We start from the raw sequence: 22,157 nt of genomic DNA, 5'->3' as shown, positions 1-22,157 counted from the left end.
GCCGGATTTACCACTAGGCCGACTAGGCCGCGGCATAGGGCCGCAAGCAAAAGGGGGCCGCAAGCAAAAGGGGGCCGTAGCGTAGTAGTAGGCTCACATGCGGCTGATTGTTGTTTGGAGGTAATAAAACTATTCATGTTTATTCAAGAATTTTACGTTTTCATGAGTGGATCTACTTCAAGATGGGTCGTGTTGGAAAACATTTTCAAAAATAACAATAACGAAAAGAAACTCCTTCCAAAAAGAGTAAACGTTACAAGATGGGCTGCCAAATTGCATGCTGTAAAAGCTGTTTTACTTAACTACTGGAGCTACTACGATGCAGTAGAAAAAATTCAGCCGGTACAGGGAAAACAAATGTGAGCCAAGATGAAGCTAATGGAATCAATAAACAATTTTTCAAATTAGAGAATTTTATTCTACTAAACATGTGGTACGATATTTTACGTTTTGATAAGAGTAGCAAAACATTGTAAAATACTGCTACAGACTTGAATGTGACTTGCAACATATACAAATCTCTAAAGCAGTACGTATTGAGTCCCCGAGACAACTTTGATTCCTATGAAAAAGAGGAAAATAGATGCCTAAAAATGAAACCTATATTCTTGAAATAAAAAGAGACCCGAAAAGAAAAGCTCTGCTTGTCGAAGACAAAGAAGATGAATTCACTGAACCCCACTTTAATGGCAAAGAAGACTTAAAGATTAATATTTTCAATGTTGTAATTGACAGGCTTTATTCAAAATTGAATGAAAGGTCCGAAGTTTATTTCAGTCTTAATGAAGAATTTGGGTTTTTAAACAACTTATCGTCAATTTTCAATGAAGAAATCATGGGAAAAGCTTCTATTTTAGATAAAATTTAACGTGAAGTAAAACTCCCTGGTGTAGTTGGTATATTTAATAAAAATTAAAAAAAAATTTAAAAATCCAAACGGATTACGTTCACAACATTTTCGGACTTATCAGTCCATTATCAGTGAACCTACAAGTAAGTAATCCCACTTAATTAAATTGAAAAGGGTAAAAATTTGAATGTTAAAAATTGAAAAGTGTGGTTAAGATTACTTACTCCCTGTCGTTGCTAAATAGCCACAATGCCAAACACTGGTTAAGATGTATGTTTCAACTACATATTAAAATTTGCAAAAGAATTTGGCCTAAATTGGATGCCAATGGAGTTTTACGTCACGTTAAATTTGTGAACAACAGCCAACCTTCGGGTATTATCCCGTTTTATTTCTTCTATTTTGGCTAAAAAGTATCGAATCGACATAGATGATGAATTTGGAGAAGAGTGTGTACAGTTCAAATGCTTTGTTGAAGGTATATTTGATGAAGAAAGAGAACCTCATGATAACAAGATTACCAGTATGGACACGGCTTTGCGCATTCTATTATGTATGATATTGCATCTGAAGAAAGATCATTCAGCGTGCTGCAAAGAATCAAAAACTACTTGAGGAACTCGACTTCTAACGAAGATTCTAGATTGTCTAGTTTGCTTAGTTTTGCTGAGCTTTTTCAAGCCTAAGGCAGCGTTTAGATACAGCGATAAATTGCAGCAATTTATCGATATCAATCGAGTTGCTTCAATTTATTGTTGTGTGTAAATGGTACATCGCAGCGATTTATCGGAATTGGAATTGGATTGGAGTTTTTATCGGCCTGCATCAATGTATTGTAACGATCGAGTTGTTTCAGTTTATAATCAATAGCAAAAATTTATCGCAGCGTCTAAACGGCTTTAAAATAATCAATAAATCGCAGCAATTTATCGTCACAATAAATTGCTGCGATTTATCGCGGCGTCTAAACGCCACGTTAGACTTTAACGATGTGATTAAACATTTTGCAGCGAAAAAAGCTAGAAAAGTGAGTGTTTAGAGTTTAGATATGAGATTTATTATGAGATAAGTATGGAGTGGAGTGAGTGTCAATGTTATTCACTAATCCAACTTTATCCAAATTAAGAACATGACATTGAAGTTTTTCGGTATAAGAGAATAATGTGAGAATTGAACGATCTAGAAGACTATTCGTTGTATTCTTAATATTTTATTTTTCGGAACAGTAGCCTATTACTATTACAGTTCATTCGACGGTTGAAAGGTAAAAGGTTGTAACCCACAAATCAACTTTTTTCAAGAATTAGAAAAAACGCCCCATTTAAGTAATTTAATGAGGAATTAACTTAATTTTTTTTTCATTAGTTTATAGATGAATTATTGATCTATAAATTAATGAAAACAATTATTAGGTTAAGTCCTCATAAAATTACTTAAGTGGAAATGGATATTATTTTGCTCTTTCTGTTACTTATAATGTCTTTTCAACTCGGCGCTTTTTTGTCTCGATCTTTTATTGTCACTTGCACTTTTCTCTCAGAATGAAAAAAATGTTACCTATTTAATTTTAACAATAAACTGCAATATTAATAATTTTACAAATAACTGAACTAGTTACTTTGTTAACTTTTTGAATTTTTAAAATTTTTATAAATATAGAAATTGTTGTTAGAGCTGTTTGGGGTTTTAGCCAAATTTGTAAACCAAGATTATTTAATTAGTGAATACAACATTTCCACCTATTTATGTACCGTATTCAAATAGAACATTAGTGGCATTTCTATTCATTTATGTTATGCTTTGTTACTCCGGTCAACTTACGCATCCGAGGCTACAAAAATTACCATCAAGCTGAAAATTGGCAGGATTGTTCAAAATACCATCATAAATGAAATCTAAAAAGTCCTCATAAATCCGACACCTGCTAAAAATTTTACGCGGGGTCAAAGGTCACCAAATATGGTTTTTAGCGATTTTCAGCGAAACGGTAAGTTTTATCGTAAAATTAGTTCTAACAAAAAATGTAGATTAGATAATTATCTGTAAAAAATGCCTTATTACTTTTTTTTCCTGAGAGCCACCGTTTTTGAGATATAACGATTCAAAAAGTGGTAATCGTCATAATATGCGCACACGTTTCCACACCGCCTTTGAGGTAGTGTACTTAACGCGTTTTTTTTAACATGGTTTCCCCAGTAGGCCTATTCCACGGATCTGTTATGATTCTGTTTAATTTAAAGCTATTTAATAATTGATATTGGCAAGGGTTAAAATGATAAAAGTTATATAAAGCGGTATAAATTAAAAAAAAGGGAAATTTATCAAACTGGTTCATAATTTTCTAATACTTCTGCTTCCCTTGTTCTTCTTCTCATTGTTCTTCTTCCTCTTCTTCATCTTCTAGTTCTTATTCTTCTTTTTCATCTAGTTCTTCTTCTTCTTCTTCTTCTTGTTCATCCTGGGTGCAAGTAAATTGTCCCAATAATGACACATCGCATGGCTCCTCGATTGCTTTCTACCAATTCCTCTGCGTCCTTCGATTTTACCCATCATAATAAGTTGAAGAATATTATACCGGTCTCCCCTTACTACGTGTCCAAAATAGGCCATCTTTCTATATTTGATGTTATCAAGCAGCTCGCGGGTAGCATTTGCTCTCTTAAGGACTGCCACATTTGTCAGCATAGCCGTCCATGGTATTTTTAGAATACGTCTGTGCAGCCACATTTCAAAGGCCTCCAAACGGTTAATGGTGGATATTTTTAATGTCCATGCTTCGAAACCATACAAGAGGACTGACCAAATGTAGCATTTAATCATGCGCTTTCGAAGTTGAAGTTGCAAGGTATCATTACAGAAGAATGACCTCATTTTTAAAAATGTCGTGCGGGCTATCTCGATTCTACATTTTATCTGTTTATCTGGATCTAGTTGTTCAGTAATATGGCAACCAAGATATTTAAAACTGGGTACTCTTTGAATCATATGACCATCAACATATAACCGTGAATCTTGATGGGCCAAACGGCTAAATACCATGTACTTTGTTTTTGAACAGTTTATATTTAGGCCAAACTCTCTTCCCACTCTGTCAATGGCATTTAAAAGGTGTTGTAATCCATTCATATCATCACTTAAAATAACTGTATCGTCTGCATATCTGATTGTAATTATCAGAATTCCATTAACCTTCACACCCCATTCCAAATTATGCAGCGCTTCCTTAAATATTCTATTTGAATACAAATTGAACAACAGTGGGGACAGTGTACAACCCTGTCTTACGCCTCTTTGTATTTTGCATATTTCTGTTGATTTTCCATTTATGCAAGCTGTCGCTGTTTGACGCCAGTATAATTTTTCTATGATTCGTACATCTTGACTATCAACTCCTTTATCCTTTAGTATTTTAATTAATTTGTGATGTTGTACTCGATCAAACGCCTTCTCATAGTCAATAAATACAGCAAAGACGTCTTTCCTTTGATCTCGGCATTTCTGCAATAACACATTTAGTGCAAAGAGTGCGTCCCGGGTTCCCAGTCCATTTCTGGAGCCAAATTGTGTTTCATCCTGGTCTTCTTCACATTTATCTCTGATTCTACTGTGGATGATACGTAGAAAGATTTTCAAGGTGTGGCTCATAAGACTTATCATTCTATAGTCGCTACAGTTTTTCGGACGTTGTTTTTTTGGTAGGGTTATGAATTCGGACTTTAACCAATCTTCAGGGATATCACCAGTCGAATAAACATCATTGAAAAGTTTAACTAGTATTCCAATGTTTTCCTCATTTATGAGCTTCAACATTTCTGTAGGTATGTTGTCGGGACCAACGGCTTTCTTGTTTTTTGCCAATTTTATAGCATGTTGTATTTCTGATTTTAGTATTTCTGGTCCTTCACCTTCATCTAAAGTGTCCAGTTCTTCGGGTCTATCATCATTATACAGTTCATTTATATAATTATACCAGGTAGTTCGGATTTCGTGTTCGTCTATTATCATTTTTCCCGACGAATCGGTTATAGTATGTGGAGTTTTCTTATAATAAAGACCAGCTACTTCTCTAACTTTTTTTTTTAAATCATTATAGCCATCAAATAAAGTTGTCTTTCATTATTATGTTCAAACCCTTCTGAGAAAAGAATAGGTAGGGTGATTAGATTAGCCGACGAACGTGTTTATTCCGACAAAACCCATCTTTACAAATTGAACTAAGGCGCATAAATAACAAGTATTATTGTAAGGTAATACTTTGTCATATCAATTTACTATTTTTGTTGGGATTAAGCCGTAAAATTCAAATAATTCTTATTATTTTCGCGTTACATTCACTTTGTAAAGATTTTTTTGTTGGCACTGTAATATAATACAGCTTATACATTGCATCCCTCGGTAGACCGCAAGCTATATAGTAAAAACATTATCATAATTATAATCTTATACTATTATGTGTAATATTAGTTAAGTTGACCGATAGAATATTATGTTTACTTCTATTACAGCTTCAGTGATGTATATACCTGGTGTACTAATACATATATTATGACGATTAGAAGTCTTTCAACTCTTTGAATCGTTGTATCTCAAAAACAGTGGCTCTTAGGAAAAAAACTATTAAGATATTTTTTATAGATAATTATCTAACCTACATTTTTTGTTAGAACTAATTTTACGATAAAACTTGTCGTTTTGTAAACATTTGTCGTAAACATTGTTAAAAAACGATACACTGTACCTGGCGTTTTTAGATATGAAAAAGGCGTTTGATATGGTCAATAGAAAAGGAATATGGCAAAGAATGATAAACAAGGAAGTAGATGAAGAACTTGTAAGTGTAATAAAGAGTTTGTATGTCAACACAAAAAACCAGGTCAGGACAAGTAACTTAATCTCAGGCGAATTTTCGAACAACGACGGGGTTAGACAAGGTGGAGTGCTGAGCCCACTGCTATTTATTTCTGTTATGGATGAAGTTATTAAAAAGTGTTGAAAAAAAACTAAAAAATGCGCTGTAGGGTATAGAAATTTGCAGCAAATAAAAATTGAAGCCTGTGCATTTGCTGATGACATTGTATTAGTTGCAAGAACTGAAAAAGCTCTCGCAGATAACATAAGAATCTGGGCCGAAGAAATAAAAAACTACACTTTAATAATAAATATGGAGAAAACTAAAGTAATGACAATAGCCAACAAAGAAGCAACTGTAAATATTGAAATCGAAGGGCAAAAAATCGAGCAAGTAGACCTCTTTAAATATTTGGGAATAATGTTAAACAACAAAGGTACACAAGAAGATGAAATTGGAAACAGAATAAAATTGGCAACGAGAACTTATTATTCACTGTATAAAAATTTCCTAAACAAAAGAAATATCGACAAAAACCAAAATAACAGTATATAAAACCGTATATATGCCAATTACAATATATGGGGCAGAAAACTGGGTACTCAATGACAGACAAAGAAAAAGATTACAAGCTACAGAAATGAGATACTTAAGAAAGGTGGTGGGAGCAAGAAGATTGGACAAAAGAAGAAACGAAGATATAAGATATGAGTTACAGGTAAAATCGCTCAACGAAAGAGTTGAAGAAAAGAAGTTAAAATGGGCTGGACACATGAGAAGAATGAGTGGCGACAGATAAGTGAAAATGACATGGGAGGCCAAAGCAGTGGGTAAAAGCACGAGGGGCAGACCAAGGAAAAGCTGGAACACTAGTGTAAACGAAATACTTAAGAAAAGATGAACATCGTGGCAAGAAGCAAAAGTTTTAGCTGCAGATAGGAAGAAGTGGCGTAAATTTGCAGAGAGTATTAAATAAAGGAGGAATCCTCGACACTAATGGTAAAAGAGGCAATTGATTATGTATGTATGTAGGTAATCCATCATCAGTGTTAAGCCCTAAAATAGTAAGTATAACATAATTAATAATAGATAATGTTATAAAAGTTGACTAAGGTTAGGAATTGACAGAGGCCATACTTACAATAGCAAGCATGCGTAAGCCACAAAAAAGTTATAGGTAAGAACCCTTTAAAAGTTTCAAGATCTTAAATGATACTACATATTTTTAATAAAACAGAAGGATGTTGCAAATATTCCTGGATATAACCCAGGGCAACACAGGACTCTAACGCACGTGGATGTGATATGAAAGGAATGAACCTCACATATTGAAAATTGAGTGTCAACTGAACTGAAAGGTGAAAGAACTTTAGAAGTATGCCAGTGAAAGATTGTCAATGCGACGTTATGAACTATTTTGTTACTTCAGCCAACGAATTTAAAGTTTATGTTGATGTTGAAAATAAAACATTATCAAATATCCATATATTGGTGTTAGAAATATTCGAACATAAATGTAAAATTGCGAAATGTGTGATGATTAAATATATGAAAATGACAAATGATAAATAGGTACTAGGAGTTATGCAGTTAGCCACACATTAGGATCTTACAGAAGTGGTAATAGACTTAGAATTATTAAAAAGGCCTTTTACTAAATGCATCTAGGATATCAGAATTTGTTTAATATGTACATAAATGTACAATTCTAAGTTATTGATTAATGCGTGAGTGTTTTGATGACTGATAATTTGATCTAATTTGTTGAGTACAGATAAACATGACAAAATTGGAAAGTGATGATATATTTCGTTTGGCTGAAGAAATTTTGTTGTTATGTGCGAATGAAAATGAGACAAAAAACACTTGATAATACTGATAACCGAAGAGACTCAATCCCAAACCGCCCGAAAATGAATGGATGAATAAGGAAGAATATCCGTTTTATTTTCTACATTATTCATTATCTCCAAATCCTTCCACCCTGATTCTCCACGCTTCTACCTTATTCATCCATTCATTTTCGGGTGGATTGGGATTGAGTCTCTTGGGTTATCAGTCTTATCAAGTGTTTTTAGTCTCATTCTCATTCGCACATAACAACAAAATTTCTTCAGTCAAACGAAATATACTTTCTAATTTTGTCAAGTTTATCTGTATTCAACAAATTAGATCAAATTATCAGTCATCAAAACACTCACACATTAATCAATAACTTGGAATTGTACATTTATGTACATATTAAACAAATTCTGATATCTTAGAAACATTTCGTAAATGGATTTTTAATAATTCTATTACCACTATTGCCACTTCCATAAGATATATTATTAAGTCTATTACCACTTCTGTAAGATCCTAATGTGTTGCTGACTGTATCAGTTGTCATGTTCATATATTTAATCATCACACATTTCACAATTTTACATTTATGTTCGAATATTTGTAACACCAATATATCGATATTTGATCATAGATATAACAGAATAGATTAGGCCAGTTCGAAAAATAGCGTAACGCGGAACAGTTCGGGTCGGTGGTCTATCTATCTCTCTCTACCGGCGCTTAGCTTTCTCTCTCTAGCATATGATGGCCGCCGCCTGTGTGTCACTGTCGTTCCGTTATTCCCACCTCTTGGTAGATACGCTCACACTCGCACGACAGACAAAGATAGCTAGACTACCGTACTTGATATCGGCGTTACACCCCGATGCATTGAGTGGCATATGACTAGCCTGATCTATTTTCTGTACATATCTCTGTATTTGATAATGTTTTATTTTCAACATGATCATAAACTTTAAATTCGTTGGCTGAAGTAACAAAATAGTTCATAACGTCGCATTGACAATCTGTCACTGGCATACTTCTAAAGTTCTTTCACCTTTCAGTTCACATGGCACTCAATTTTCAATATGTGAGCTTCATTCCTTGCATATCACATCCACGTGGGTTAGAGTCCTCTGTTGCCCTGGGTTATATCCAGGAATACTTGCAACATCCTTCTGTTTTATTAAAAATATGTAGTATCATTTAAGATCTTGAAACTTTTAAAGGGTTCTTACCCATAACTTTTTGGTGGCTCAGGCATGCATGCTATTGTAAGTATGGCCTCTGTCAATTCTTAACTTTAGTCAACTTTTATAACATTATCTATTATTAATTAGGTTATACTTACTATTTTAGGGCTTAACACTGATGATGGATTACCTATTAATCCGAAAACGTTTTGTTTTGTGATGTAACTCTTATTGGGGTCTTTTAAATATACCTTTTACACAGGATCTTGTATTTTTTTTAGTTGGATACTTAAGAACCGCAAAATACCTCAATACTTATTGAAGTATTTTGTGGTGCCTACGTCGAATGTTTTGGATATAGACGGACAGAGTCAGAAATGAGAAAGTATTAATAAGAGCGGGCTTCCAGGATAGGGAGCTTTTTAATTATGTAAAAAATAAGAAGACTACATACTGAGGGCACATATAGACCAAGAGGCAGCGCTGAAAAATCTCTTTGAATTTACTAAAGCTAGATTTTTCACAGTTGATTACTGAGAGTGTGTAGAGAAACATACTGCAGTCGGTCAAGCGAAACGTAGAACAGGGGTTACTGAGAGGGTATCAAAGTTGCTTTCCTACGAGGGTAATTAAATCCATTTACTAAGGCTGAAAATCAGTACACACATTGTAAATTAAATATAAATAAAAGTTATTATAGTCGGTCAGCTGTATGACGGGACAGAGCCGGTCGGTCGGCCCAATAGTCGATTGAAGAAATGATTGCTCATATTGTCATCACCATGACAACGCGAAAGTTAAGGATAATATTTGATTATATGAAAGTGTGCCAAAAATCCCAATGAAAGTGTGCGAAAAAGTAAATCCCACTTAAAATACAGTGTTACTTCACGCACACTTTAAACCCTTCACGAACTGCTATCTATAATGACAGTTTCCACGAACTAAAAACTTATACATAATATGACAATAGATAAAGTAGATAAAGTCTATTTTTTCGTCGAAAAACTGTTATTTTCAAGCGCGAATAACTCGAAAAATATTAGTTTTACGAAGAAAATGTACATTTTCTTCTTAGAATCACTTTTTCCATTGAACTACATGGTTAAAATGTAATTAAAAATTCCCACCCCCGAGATGGGGTGGCAACCACCCATAAAGTTTTAGCGTATGATAGCGGCATGATATAGGAAATGATCCTTGGACTATTCCCTACCTTCTGTGAAAATTTCAAGTAAATCCATGCTGGAGGAAAAAATTGCTAGCCAAAATGCTTCATTTCTTCAATCGACTATTGGGGCCGACCGACCGGCTCTGTCCCGTCATACAGCTGACCGACTATAATAACTTTTATTTATATTCAATTTAGAATGTGTGTACTGATTTTCAGCCTTAGTAAATGGATTTAATTACCTTCGTAGGAAAGCAACTTTGATACCCTCTCAGTATCCCCTGTTTTACGTTTCGCTTGACCGACCGCAGTATGTTTCTCTACACACTCACAGTAATCAACTGTGAAAAATCTAGCTTTAGTAAATTCAAAGAGATTTTTCAGCACTGCCTCTCCGTCTAATAGGAGAACGATATACTTTTCAGCAACTGATGCTCTAAGGAAATATAGAGGGTAAAAGAGGTCTAGGACGTAAAAATATGACATGGCTGCGGAATATTCGCCAATGGACAGGAATCCACAACTATGAAATGCTTCGCAATGCTGCTAAAAACATAATAATTAAAATCCTGACTATCTAACATCTCAACTAACAAGACAATGCACGGTGGACGCCATTACAGAAATGCACGGCGCCTTAGGAAGGAGATTCCAAAATGATGTGAACAGACACTATTTACTTACATAGACACTGGTCCAGCTTCAACTTTACAGACTTCCATAGCCCATATTTCAGGACCAAAACACGTAGGAAACCATTTTCCTTTAAAATTCCTGTGAAGAAATCCGATCGAATTTGAAATTTTGTTAAGTGGTTGCTGTCCAATATTGTCAGTAAGCACAGTGCAGTCCTCTTCATCTTTTCCAGTTATTTCGCACTGCGTGATACCATCGCAACGTTGTTCTATCGGTATACAGGTACTCTTCCTGAATTTTGACCAATCGTCGCAACTAAACTCATCTTTATTACACCCTAAAACAATATTTTAACGATTAAAAAGTTTCAACAAACACCTTTTATAATACGAATATACCATCTTTATTCGCAGTTTTATTGTAGAAATCCTAAATCCCTGAGATTAAGTAACATGGTATATATATAATCATATCCCTTCTACCATACAATGGTGTAGGGTTGCAACATTAACCAAATTAACATATCTAGTTTTACATAGGTACTTACAAATATACAAATTACACTTTTACATCTAATTCTACATTTCTAAAATTAATTTCATTAATTCTATAAAAGTATCAGTTATCTATATACAAATTTTTTCCACTCTTTTCTGTCTTGTGCTATCGCTTTGGCATCTGTCCAGTTTGATCTTTTCTTTTGCAGAATGGCTCCTATTGCTTTATCCCATGTTTGTCTGGGTCTTCCTCTCTTCCTATTTTTTGATATTTTTGCTTCCCATACTCTTCGAACTGGTCTAGTTTCTTTCATTCGTTGTAGATGTCCCCACCAACATAATTGTCTTTGCTCTATATACTTCAATGTGGATGGTATTTTTAACTCTCTTCTTATGTCTACATTCCGTAGTCGGTCTAATTTAGTGACGCCTTTTACTCTTCTCAGGAACTTCATTTCCATGGCTTGGATCTTGCTTTTTTGTCGGTTTGTTAAGACCCAAGATTCGCTGCCGAAGGTTAGTACTGGTCTATAGATTGATTTGAACACTTTTATTTTTGTTTCTCTTGAAATTTCTTTTCTACTGATAAATTTTTTATTCATTGTATGGTACAGCTTTATTGTTTTGTCTATTCTATTGTTTACTTCAGCATCTTGAGTGCCTGCCTGGTCAATTATTACACCTAGATAAGAGAAAGTTTTCACTTGTTCAATTTGTGTTCCTTCAATTTCTATTCTTAGCTCCTGTCTCTCTTCACCGATCTGTAGTACTTTGGTCTTGCTTTTGTTTATTACCATTTCATTTTCGATGAATACTCTGTTCCATATTTCAATGTTGTGTTGTAAATCTTTTTCACTTCTTGCAATTAACACCAAGTCGTCTGCAAACACTCCTTCTGATATTTCTACTCTACGAAGATATCTGTGTCCAACATTTAATTTTCTGCTTTCTATTGTGCATCTTTGAATTATTTGGTCCATAAACAATATAAACAGCGTTGGGCTAAGAGCTCCGCCTTGTCTTAGTCCTCCTGTTACTGTGAAAGTGTTTGATCTATTGTTGTTACTAATCACCGAGTTCACATTCTGACTATATATTTTCTGGATGATTCGTATCATTTTATGTCCTACACCTTTCTCTCTTAGCACTTTCCACACTCTCTGTCTGGGTACTTTGTCGAAGGCCTTTTCTAGGTCTAAGAAGGCTAAGTATATGTTCTTTTTCTCTTGAAGCGCTTTTTCGCCTATTTGTTTTAGCGTGAATATATGATCTTGTATGCTCCTTCCGCTTCTGAAACCACTTTGTGACTCGTCTAGTGTATCTTCCGCGATTATTCTTATTCGTTTATCTATGATTTTCTCTAATATTTTCATGGATACACATAGCAATGTCAATCCTCTGTAGTTATTACATTCTCTTTTGTCACCTTTCTTATGTATGGGAACTATCAATGCGGTTTTCCAGTCCTCTGGTAATATTTCATCTTTCCATACTTTATTCATTATTTCTAGTAGTATTTCAGTACCTTGTTGTCCCATGTTTCTTATTATTTCCACCGTTACTTTGTCAATTCCCGGAGCTTTTCCATACTTTAGCTGTTTTATGGCTTCTTGTAGTTCTTCTAATGTTATTGTTTCTTCTACATTTTCTTCAGGTGTTTCTTCTGGTTCAGTATTGGTTTCTGCATTGTTGTCATGGTTCAATAGTTCTTCAAAGTATTCTTGCCATCTATTCATTATTTGAGTTGGTTCTGCTAATAAGTTTCCATTTTTACTCTTAATATTGTGTACTTTTTGTTTGTTCTCTGTTCTTAATGTTTTTAGTGTTCTATAGAAGAGCTTTTGATTACTTTTACTGTCTTGTTCCATTTTATCACCAAATTTTGTCCATGTTTCCTTTTTAGCTGCAGTTACTAGTAGCTTTACTGTTTTTCTTTCATTTTTATAAATGTTGTAGTATTCGTTTGTCTTGTTTTGCAGATATTGTTTCCATGCTTTTTTCTTAGCTTTTACTTGTGTTTTTATTTGTTCTGTCCACCAAGCTGTCTGTTTTTTCGTGGGATTTGTTTTACTTATTCCGCATACTTCTTTAGCTGAGTCTAGTAATAGGTGTTTAAACCAATTCCACGCTTGGTTTATATTCTCTTCGTTCGTTTCTATTTTATTATTGAGTTTTTCGTTTACTTTCTTCTCATAGTCTCTTGCTGTTTCTTTATTTCTGAGTTTATAAGTATTAATTGTCTCCACCGTTACCATTGTTTGATTATCTGGTCGATTAACTTTTATGTCTATTGTTTTCTCTCTTATCTTTGCAACAACCATATAGTGATCACTACCTATTTCTGGGCCTCTATGTACTTTAGTATTCATAACTTTTTTTCTGTCGTTGCTTTCAACTAGTACATAGTCAATTATGGATTTTTCGTTACGGCTCTTTACTTCTCTTGTGTACATATGGATATCTTTGTGCTTAAAAAATGTGTTAGTTATAATCAAGTTGTGGATAGTGCAAAATTCAAGCATTCTTCTCCCATTATTATTTCTAGTCTGCTCTCCATACTGTCCTATGCATCTTGTGTATAACTCATCTCTTGTTCCAACTCTACTATTGAAGTCGCCTATTATGTATATCTCTCCTTTAGCGCTTTCTGTTATCAGTGTCAACTCATGCCAAAATTCATCTTTGTTGTATGCTGTGTCGTCTTCGTTTGGGCCATAAACTACTATTACAGTTTTTATGCGATTATTCTCTGTATTATTAATTTCGATACTCAATATTCTTTCGGACCATGCTTTCCAATCACCTATTTGTTTCTCCATACTTTTATGTATTATACATCCTACTCCTGCAGCTGCTCTTTGATCTTCTCGGACTCCACTATATATCATTGTGTGTTCATTCTCTAATTTTATTTCACCTTTACCTTTTTTATTAGTCTCAGTTATTGCTAGTATGTCTAATTCCGTTGTTTCAAATTCTTCTATTAGTTCTATTTCTTTCCCAGTTATACTTTTAATATTCCATGTTCCAATTTTCCAATATTCACCTTTATTTCTTCTTTGCTTTGATGTTTTGGTTATGTTTGTATTACTGCATGCATTTACCATTTTCTTGTCCTTGTTCATAGCCAGTTCCGTTCCTTTATTTTCGGTCCGGCAGTTAGTTAGTTTTTTGTGGCCTTATTGCTTATTAGATTTTTATTGAGCTCAAGTTTTTCTTGAGATCTATTCCAGGTCCATAGTTCATCATTTATTATGAGTTTATTATATCTAATAATGACTTTATTACCTTTGGCTCGTTCTTCTTTTCCTTTTTCTCTTATATTTTTTTGTATTTTCCTCTCGTTGTAAGTTAAATCATCATCAATGAATATGTTGAGTTCTTTTACTTGCCTATATTTTTTCTTATTTTGCAGTATTTTTATTTTGTCTTCGGTGGTATTCATTTCTACTTTGCAAACGTTATTTGAGAGTCTCGTAACCTTTTTAATTTCTGCCTGAACTCCTAAGTGCGATACTATATTATTGGATATTTGTTCTTTCATCTGGTTATGGTCATCTCCAATTATTTCTAATCCTTTAATAATGATATTGTTTTTTCTTTCTCTTTTTTCTGCAATTTATATTTTCTCATGTAGTTTCTCTATCTCCTTTTTCATCTCAGCATTTTCAGTTTTAAGATTAATTATTTCTTCTCGATATATTTTCATGTCACACCTCATCTCTTTAAATTCTGATAGCATTTGTTTAAATTCCGATAACATTTCTTTCATCATTTCTTCCATTTTGTTGGACTAATAGTGTTCCGCCACTGTGTAGGTTCGATTGTATCTCTATCGATTATCAATACTGTTTTGTTCTTATCATTGACTTCCCCGCTCCCCGCTTCGCACTGTTCCCTCTGTTCAACACCGCGGAAGGTCACAGCACGAGTTTGTCAATAAAAATAACCTTTAAATAAGAACTTTTACATACCAATTTTTGTCCACAAAATTATGTCTGTCTACTGCTTACTTCCTTCTTAACAATATTCACTTTTGTGTATTTATTATTACTCGATAGGTCTCAGTAGATTTGAGTTTGATATCAGAGCGATAAATACACGTCAACAACGCACCATTAGCGTACCTATTCCCATGTATATACCATGTAAGTAACATGGTACTAAATAATAATATAATATAATTAGCTTCCCAACGAATAGTCATCATCATTATATTTGCCTTATCCCTATGCGGGGTCGGCATCCTTAATTGCATTTCTCCACACAATTCTATCTTTGATCATATCAATGTTAATCCCCTTTACCAACATGTCCTGTCTTATCGTCTCCTCACAGGCCTTCTTTGGTCTTCCTCTCCTACTCCTTCCAGAAATGTGCACCTCAGCTATTCTTCGTATTGCGTGATTAACGTCTCGACGTTGAACATGACCAAACCATCATAACCTATGCTATCTCATTTTGGCATCAATTGGTGCCACACCTAGACTTTTCCTAATATACTCATTTCTAATTTTATCCTTCTTTGTCACTCCACTCATACATCTAAGCATTCTCATTTCCGCCACATACATTCGTTGTTCCTCTTTCTTTTTTACTGCCCAACATTCAGTTCCGTACATCATAGCCGGTTTTATGGCTGTTTAATAGAATTTTCCCTTCAGCTTCATTGGAATTTTTCTGTCACACAACACACCACTCGCTCCTTTCCACTTCATCCATCCAGCCCTAATTCTACTGCATGCATCTCCATCTATTTCTCCATTACTCTGTAATATCGGCGATCAGAGGGACTTAAAACTATTGCTTTTTACAATCATTTCACCATCCAAAGATACCATTTTATTTGTAGTAACTCCATCTTTAAATGAACATTCCAAATACTCTGTTTTTGTCCTACTAAGTTTTAAATCTTTTTCCTTCATAGCTTGTCTCCACTGTTCCAGTTTTCGTTCACTACTTCCTACTAACACTACATCATCAGCATACATTCGGCACCATGGAATGCTACCCTGTAGTTTCGCTGTTATCTGGTCCAAAACTAATGAGAATAAATAAGGACTAAGCACCGAGCCTTGGTGCAATCCTACTTTTACCTGAAATTTATCAGTCTCTCCCACACCTGTCCTAACACTAGTCGTTACTCCCTCATACATATCTCTCACAATCTTTACATATTCGGCAGGGACTCCTTTCTTATTGAGTGCCCACCACAGAATCTCTCGAGGAACTCTATCATATGCTTTCTCAAGATCAATGAATACCATATGAGCGTTGGTCTCTTTATTTCTGTATTTTTTCATCAGTTGCCTTACAATGAAAATTAATTGCATCTGTTTTTGATCTACCCTGCATAAAGCCAAAATGACTATCGGATATTTCGGTTTCTTCACGTATCCGTCTATCAGTTACTCTCTCCCATATTTTCATGGTGTGGCTAAGTAGTTTTATAGCCCTGTAATTTGTACATTGTTGTATGCCTCCCTTGTTTTTGTAGACAGGTACTAATATACTGCTTCTCCATTCGTCTGGCATTTGTCCAACTTCCATAATTCTATTAAATAGACCTGCTAGCCAACTTATTCCTGTCTCTCCCAATGCTCTCCATACTTCCCCAGGAATATCATCTGGCCCGACTGCTTTTCCTTTCTATATTTTTTGAAGCGCTTGAGCCATTTCCTCGTTTGTTATTCTGGTAACCATTACTGTTACTGTCTCCGTTAACTCCACAGGATGTCTGTCAAATTCTTCATTTAATAAACTGTCAAAATACTTTCTCCATCTCTTTCTGAAATCCCTTTCGTAAATTAGTATTTTGATATTTTCATCTCGCTTCCCAACGAATAGTAATGTTACAAATTGGCGCCCAACTTGAGCATCACAAATCATCAGATTGTGTAAAAATTGTTTAAAGAAGTTTTCTTCTTCTTATTTTGGCATCATTATCCTGGATGGACCTTTGCCTGTCTGGCTATGTCCTTCTATTCAGGCCTCTCTTGTGCCCTATTTCATATATTATCTTCATTCATACATTTATAGTTTTCAGGTCGTCGTCTACGTCATCCAAGAATCTCGTTCTGGTTGGACGAAAAAGAAAATTCGCCTCAATACAGCACAAAAATTTCGGAAGTCTAATTAAATAAAGCTGACTTTAGACAATGCTTAACTCGAGATCCTACTAATATTAATAAAGCTAAATGCAAAGTCTGTTCTGCTTCATTAACAGTTCAAATAGTTGTGATTAGAAATCATGCTAAATCTAAGGTTCATTATCGATTATTCTATGTGATAAAATTAAACTTGGCTATTATTTTTTCTCAGCTACCATAATTTTTGAAATTTGCTATAATTTTATGGCCCTGGAACAATAACCCCGTCTTACCAGAGTTGGGAACACTCTCTCATACTCAAAAAGAAGAAGGCTTTCTTAAGAATTTCACATTTCTAATTCCTAATGTGAATAGTGAATACTACGACGCAGACAAAAAGCTGTGTATTTAATAAAATTGCTATTTTGTGAGTTACTTCTAATCGATATAGGTTTAACTTCAAGGTTACACACTACCACACTATGATCGATAAGTAATTGCCAGATTCTAAGAACTTTATAATAGCAGTGTTAACAAAGTAAGTTTCAAGTATAATAAAGTTTTACACAAGGGAAAATACCCTTAATTAATACCTAATACATAGTTATACCTATACCGTACGGTGTATACAATATGTAGCTTAAAAAAAGAATGTGTGTGTACTTTGTACGCACGTAAGAAGTTATACTCCTAATATATGATTTCAACGAAATCAATATACTTTAAATAGTTTATTTATATTTTATTTAAATATTAAACTAATTTTGATACTTACTACTTTTCATAAAAATTTATGAAAACAATACCAAAAATTAAAAAAATAAAAGAATAAAACGCACACAAACACATTGAAAAATTCCACAAAGAAATTATTTCTGAAAAATTCTTGGCAAAAATTTTAACTAAATACGTATTTAAAAAAAATTATATAATAAATATACTTACAATCATAAAATGTATAAAAAAAATAAAAATTTGCATTGGGGATCTAACCCGTGTATATTAAAGTCGTTGGGTTGTGAATCAAGGCACGTTAAAATTCGGCCATTTAGACACACGAGTGATGTAGGAAGACACACCAACTGAACGTTTTAAACTTTGTGATAGTTGCTTATTGTCTGAATTTAATCAAATTAATTTGATTTTTGTGGAATTAAAATATTAAAATAGAACAAAACATAGAGTAAGGAAAAAATATATTAAATGAAGATTGGTAGAAATTTTGTTGGTAAACAAATTATGTAAGTAGAAGCATTACCTACTAGGTATATTTTACAGTTTCCAAATAGGTATGTAATTTTTTATTACAATACTAAAACATTTACAATTAAGTACATGTTGCTTTTAAAAACTATTTAAAAAGTCACTACAATTATAAACTTACTTTTGTCTCACAACAATAAAAACAGTAATACACAACATTTGTTTACCCATAGCCGCCATATTGAACAATTTTTGACAGGCCATTGTAATACCCAATCAGAGCAAACGTATAAAACGTTCAACTGCGCGTAGCACCTAGAATTTTGATGACTTCGCGCACATATATATTTACTCCCAAAGGCGCTTAAAGAAGTATAACTTCAAAAATAAAAAGGAAAGTATACAAACTTTAATTTCCACTAGGAAGAATTTCCTGTAGCTGGCTGTATACCATTAATTACAAGTAAAATTTAATAAAAAATTTTGGTCTTGGTAAAAGGTATATTATTTTAAAAAGCCCTATAGGGCTACAAACATCGAACAGAACGTTTTCGCTCTAAAAAGAGCATCATCAGTGTTGCAAGAACATGGTGAGCCAACCAAAAAATACGAAGGTCAAAGCCTTTCAAAAATGGACTAAAAGTCACATCAAAATGCTAACATAGCAAATTCCAAAGGATGGATATAATCCCTAAGGATATGGCCCTAGGATAACATATGACTCCCACACGTTGTAAGTGGGTCAAAGGTAACAAATTAGGTCATTATGTTACAAGAGCTGACAGAGTTGCCTGTCAGCTCTTGTAACATAATGACCTAATTTGTTACCTTTGACCCACTTACAACGTGTGGGAGTCATATGTTATCCTAGGGCCATATCCTTAGGGATTATATCCATCCTTTGGAATTTGCTATGTTAGCATTTTGATGTGACTTTTAGTCCATTTTTGAAAGGCTTTGACCTTCGTATTTTTTGGTTGGCTCACCATGTTCTTGCAACACTGATGATGCTCTTTTTAGAGCGAAAACGTTCTGTTCGATGTTTGTAGCCCTATAGGGCTTTTTAAAATAATATACCTTTTACCAAGACCAAAATTTTTTATTAAATTTTACTTTAAACTTTAATTTATACTACAGTGGAACCCCGATAAGTCGGCATCCGATAACCCGAAAGTTCGGCTAACCCGGACCGATTTTCATCAGACAAAATAAAAAATTTTTCACTTTACTGAGTTTTTACCAATAAATAAACCATAATATATACAACTGTACGTAATTTATATGTACTGTGCATAAGTATTTCATTTTTTTGGCAATTATAATTAAGTTTTTCTGTAAGAGTATTTATATGTAGAGTTTAGAGTTATATGTAGATATATAACAGAATTATATGTAGAGATTTTCGATAACATGGATCGGCCGCGGTCCTGATTAATCCCACTTATCGAGGTTCCTTCTTCTTTTTCTTGTGCCACTCCTATCGGAGATTGGAAATCATCAAGGCTACCCTGACCTTGTTTACAGCTGACCTAAAAAGTTCATTAGTGGTGCAGCCAAACCACTCTGTCAAATTCCGCAACCATGACATTCTTCTACGGGCCTGGATTCCGTTTTCCTTCTACTTTTCCTTGCATTATATTTTGAATTAATGCGTATTTATGACCTCTCATCAGGTGACCCAAATACTCGAGTTTTCTTCGTTTATCGTTAACAAAATTTCTGGGTCTCTTCCTATCCTTCGTATTACTTCAAGGTTTGTGATTCTTTCAACCCAACTTATCTTCAGCATTCGACGGTAGCACCACATCTCGAAACTTTCAATATTTTTTATGTTGTTCTGTTTGAGAGTCCAAGCCTCTACACCGTATAGTAGCGTGTTAAATACGTAGCCTCTTAGCATTCTTAATCGTAGAGGGATGCTTATATCTCTGTTGCAGAAGAATTTTCTCATCTTTATGAAGGTGGCCCTGGCCATTTCGATACGTCCTTTTATTTCATTGTTTTGGTCTCCAGTTTCGTTTATTAAAGTTCCCAAGTATTTGTAACTTGATACTTTTTCAATTTGAATGCTGTTTATACTAATATGTGCTGGTTGTGTCATGATTTTACTGAAGACCATATACTTGTTTTTTTTTATATTAATGTTTATGCCATAATTGTTACAAACAATATTTATGTTTGTAAGTAATCGTTGTAATTTTTCTACTGTTCTTGCATTTACTACAGTGTCGTCAGCGTATCGAATATTATTTACAACCTCTCCATTGATTACGATTCGTTCATTTGCTTGCAAAAAGGCTTCCCGGCAGATATATATTTTCACTATATACATTCAATAGCAGTGGTGACAAAATGCATCCCTGTCGTACTCCTCTACGTATTTCTATTGTTTTTGATATCTCATTTTCTATTTTGATGTTAGCTTTCTGATTCCAATATAAGTTGAGAATTATTCGCAGATCGAGGTTCCACTGTATTTAAATAAATCATATTAAAACTTTATAAGTCACTTACCAAAACATACAAATTCGTCTTCTCCATTTGGACAGTCGAAATATCCATCACATGTTCTTAATTTTCCAACCCTTTCTTTGCAACTGCAAAACATTTCGTCGCTACCATCACTACAATGAGCTTCGTTATCACAAAATTGATGTTTAGGAACACATTTACTGTCATCAGAACATGCCTCATAGCCGACAGGACATACTACTTGGGAAGCTCTACCATTGTTCCTAAAAAATCTCTTTTAGTTTTCACTGGTAATATAAAACAAATTACGTAAGGCACAATTGGAAAAAAGAGAAATATAATCTTAATTACGTCGCGTAATAAAAGAATGGACGATGGAGAGAAAACTCATGAAAGAAGAGAATTATCCTGAGTAAAAAATGTAAAAGGTTGGATAGGCATGAATGAACATTTACAACAGAGGTAAAATTGCTGTAATTATGGTTAATTTTTAGTAATCGATTGGACACCTAATGAAAATATTTATATGATTTTCTATTCTGAGTTAGCAGTGGAGAATATGCATCGCAGTATCACGAGGGTTCGTTATATGTATGTAAACTCTTGTTAGTGAGTTGTGAGTTTGTTTGACTCACTTTTTGGATTCTTCTTGGAGCAACACGTCATAGGATACTTCAGCAAAACTTTGGGAAAATCAGAAAGAAACTACTGTGTCACCGGGAAGGAGTTATTGTCGGTAGTCAAAGCAGTAGAACACTACGGCCGTCCGCACATGGAGCGACGCTCGAAGTAATCGACTCGATTCCAATCGCGTAGATCTCTCCCCGTCACTTAAGTTCCTTCGTTGTGGTGTGGCATTGAGTTCCGTACACGGAGCGTTTAGGATTGCAAATCTCCTCGTTTTGTACGACTCTCGTTCCGTGCGATCTGAAGCGAACGAGAAAGTTCGAGTGAGACCCACGTTTACAATCATTATTTTATTTGTTTGCTTCGTTTTTGTTGATTTTTGCCCTACATTAAATTTTTGGTCTTTTTAAAGATCGGTGAATGTTATGTTCGCTGATTGTAGTACTATTAGCTTTGTGGAAATATATTGTTTGTAATTTAAAATTCTGAAAACATTGAACTTCTGTTTCTAGGTGTTTATTATAAAATTCGTTAAGGAAGTAGAAAAATACCCTCAACTGTATAATGCAACTGTATAAAAATGTAATAATACGGTAATCTTCACAGATCGAAATAGTCGTTTTGGTTACTATATAAAAAATGCGTTAATTTATAAAAACAGAATCGACTAGTGTGCGGAGTTGCGGAGGGCAATCGCTTGTGACGCAGGGTTCGTACAAGACGAGCAAGACGCGCGAACTTCG

At 34.2% G+C, this 22,157-nt stretch overlaps 1 protein-coding gene across 1 annotated transcript in view; it reads right to left on the bottom strand.

Moving 5' to 3' along the window:
- The window catches only part of LOC114327164 (serine protease nudel), a 125,552-nt gene that overhangs the window by 83,675 nt on the left and 19,720 nt on the right, over window positions 1-22,157 (bottom strand). The window contains exons 3-4 of the mRNA XM_050652185.1: window positions 20,830-21,050; window positions 10,575-10,863 (exon numbers count right to left, since the gene is read on the bottom strand). Coding sequence (XP_050508142.1) covers window positions 10,575-10,863; window positions 20,830-21,050 — 510 coding nt within the window. The remainder of the gene's footprint in view (window positions 1-10,574; window positions 10,864-20,829; window positions 21,051-22,157) is intronic.

The sequence above is a fragment of the Diabrotica virgifera genome, chromosome 5, assembly GCF_917563875.1.
Source record: "Diabrotica virgifera virgifera chromosome 5, PGI_DIABVI_V3a".
NCBI lineage: Eukaryota > Metazoa > Arthropoda > Insecta > Coleoptera > Chrysomelidae > Diabrotica > Diabrotica virgifera.
The sequence above is the reverse complement of the archived record's forward strand: the minus strand, read 5'-3'. Positions and strand labels throughout refer to the sequence as shown.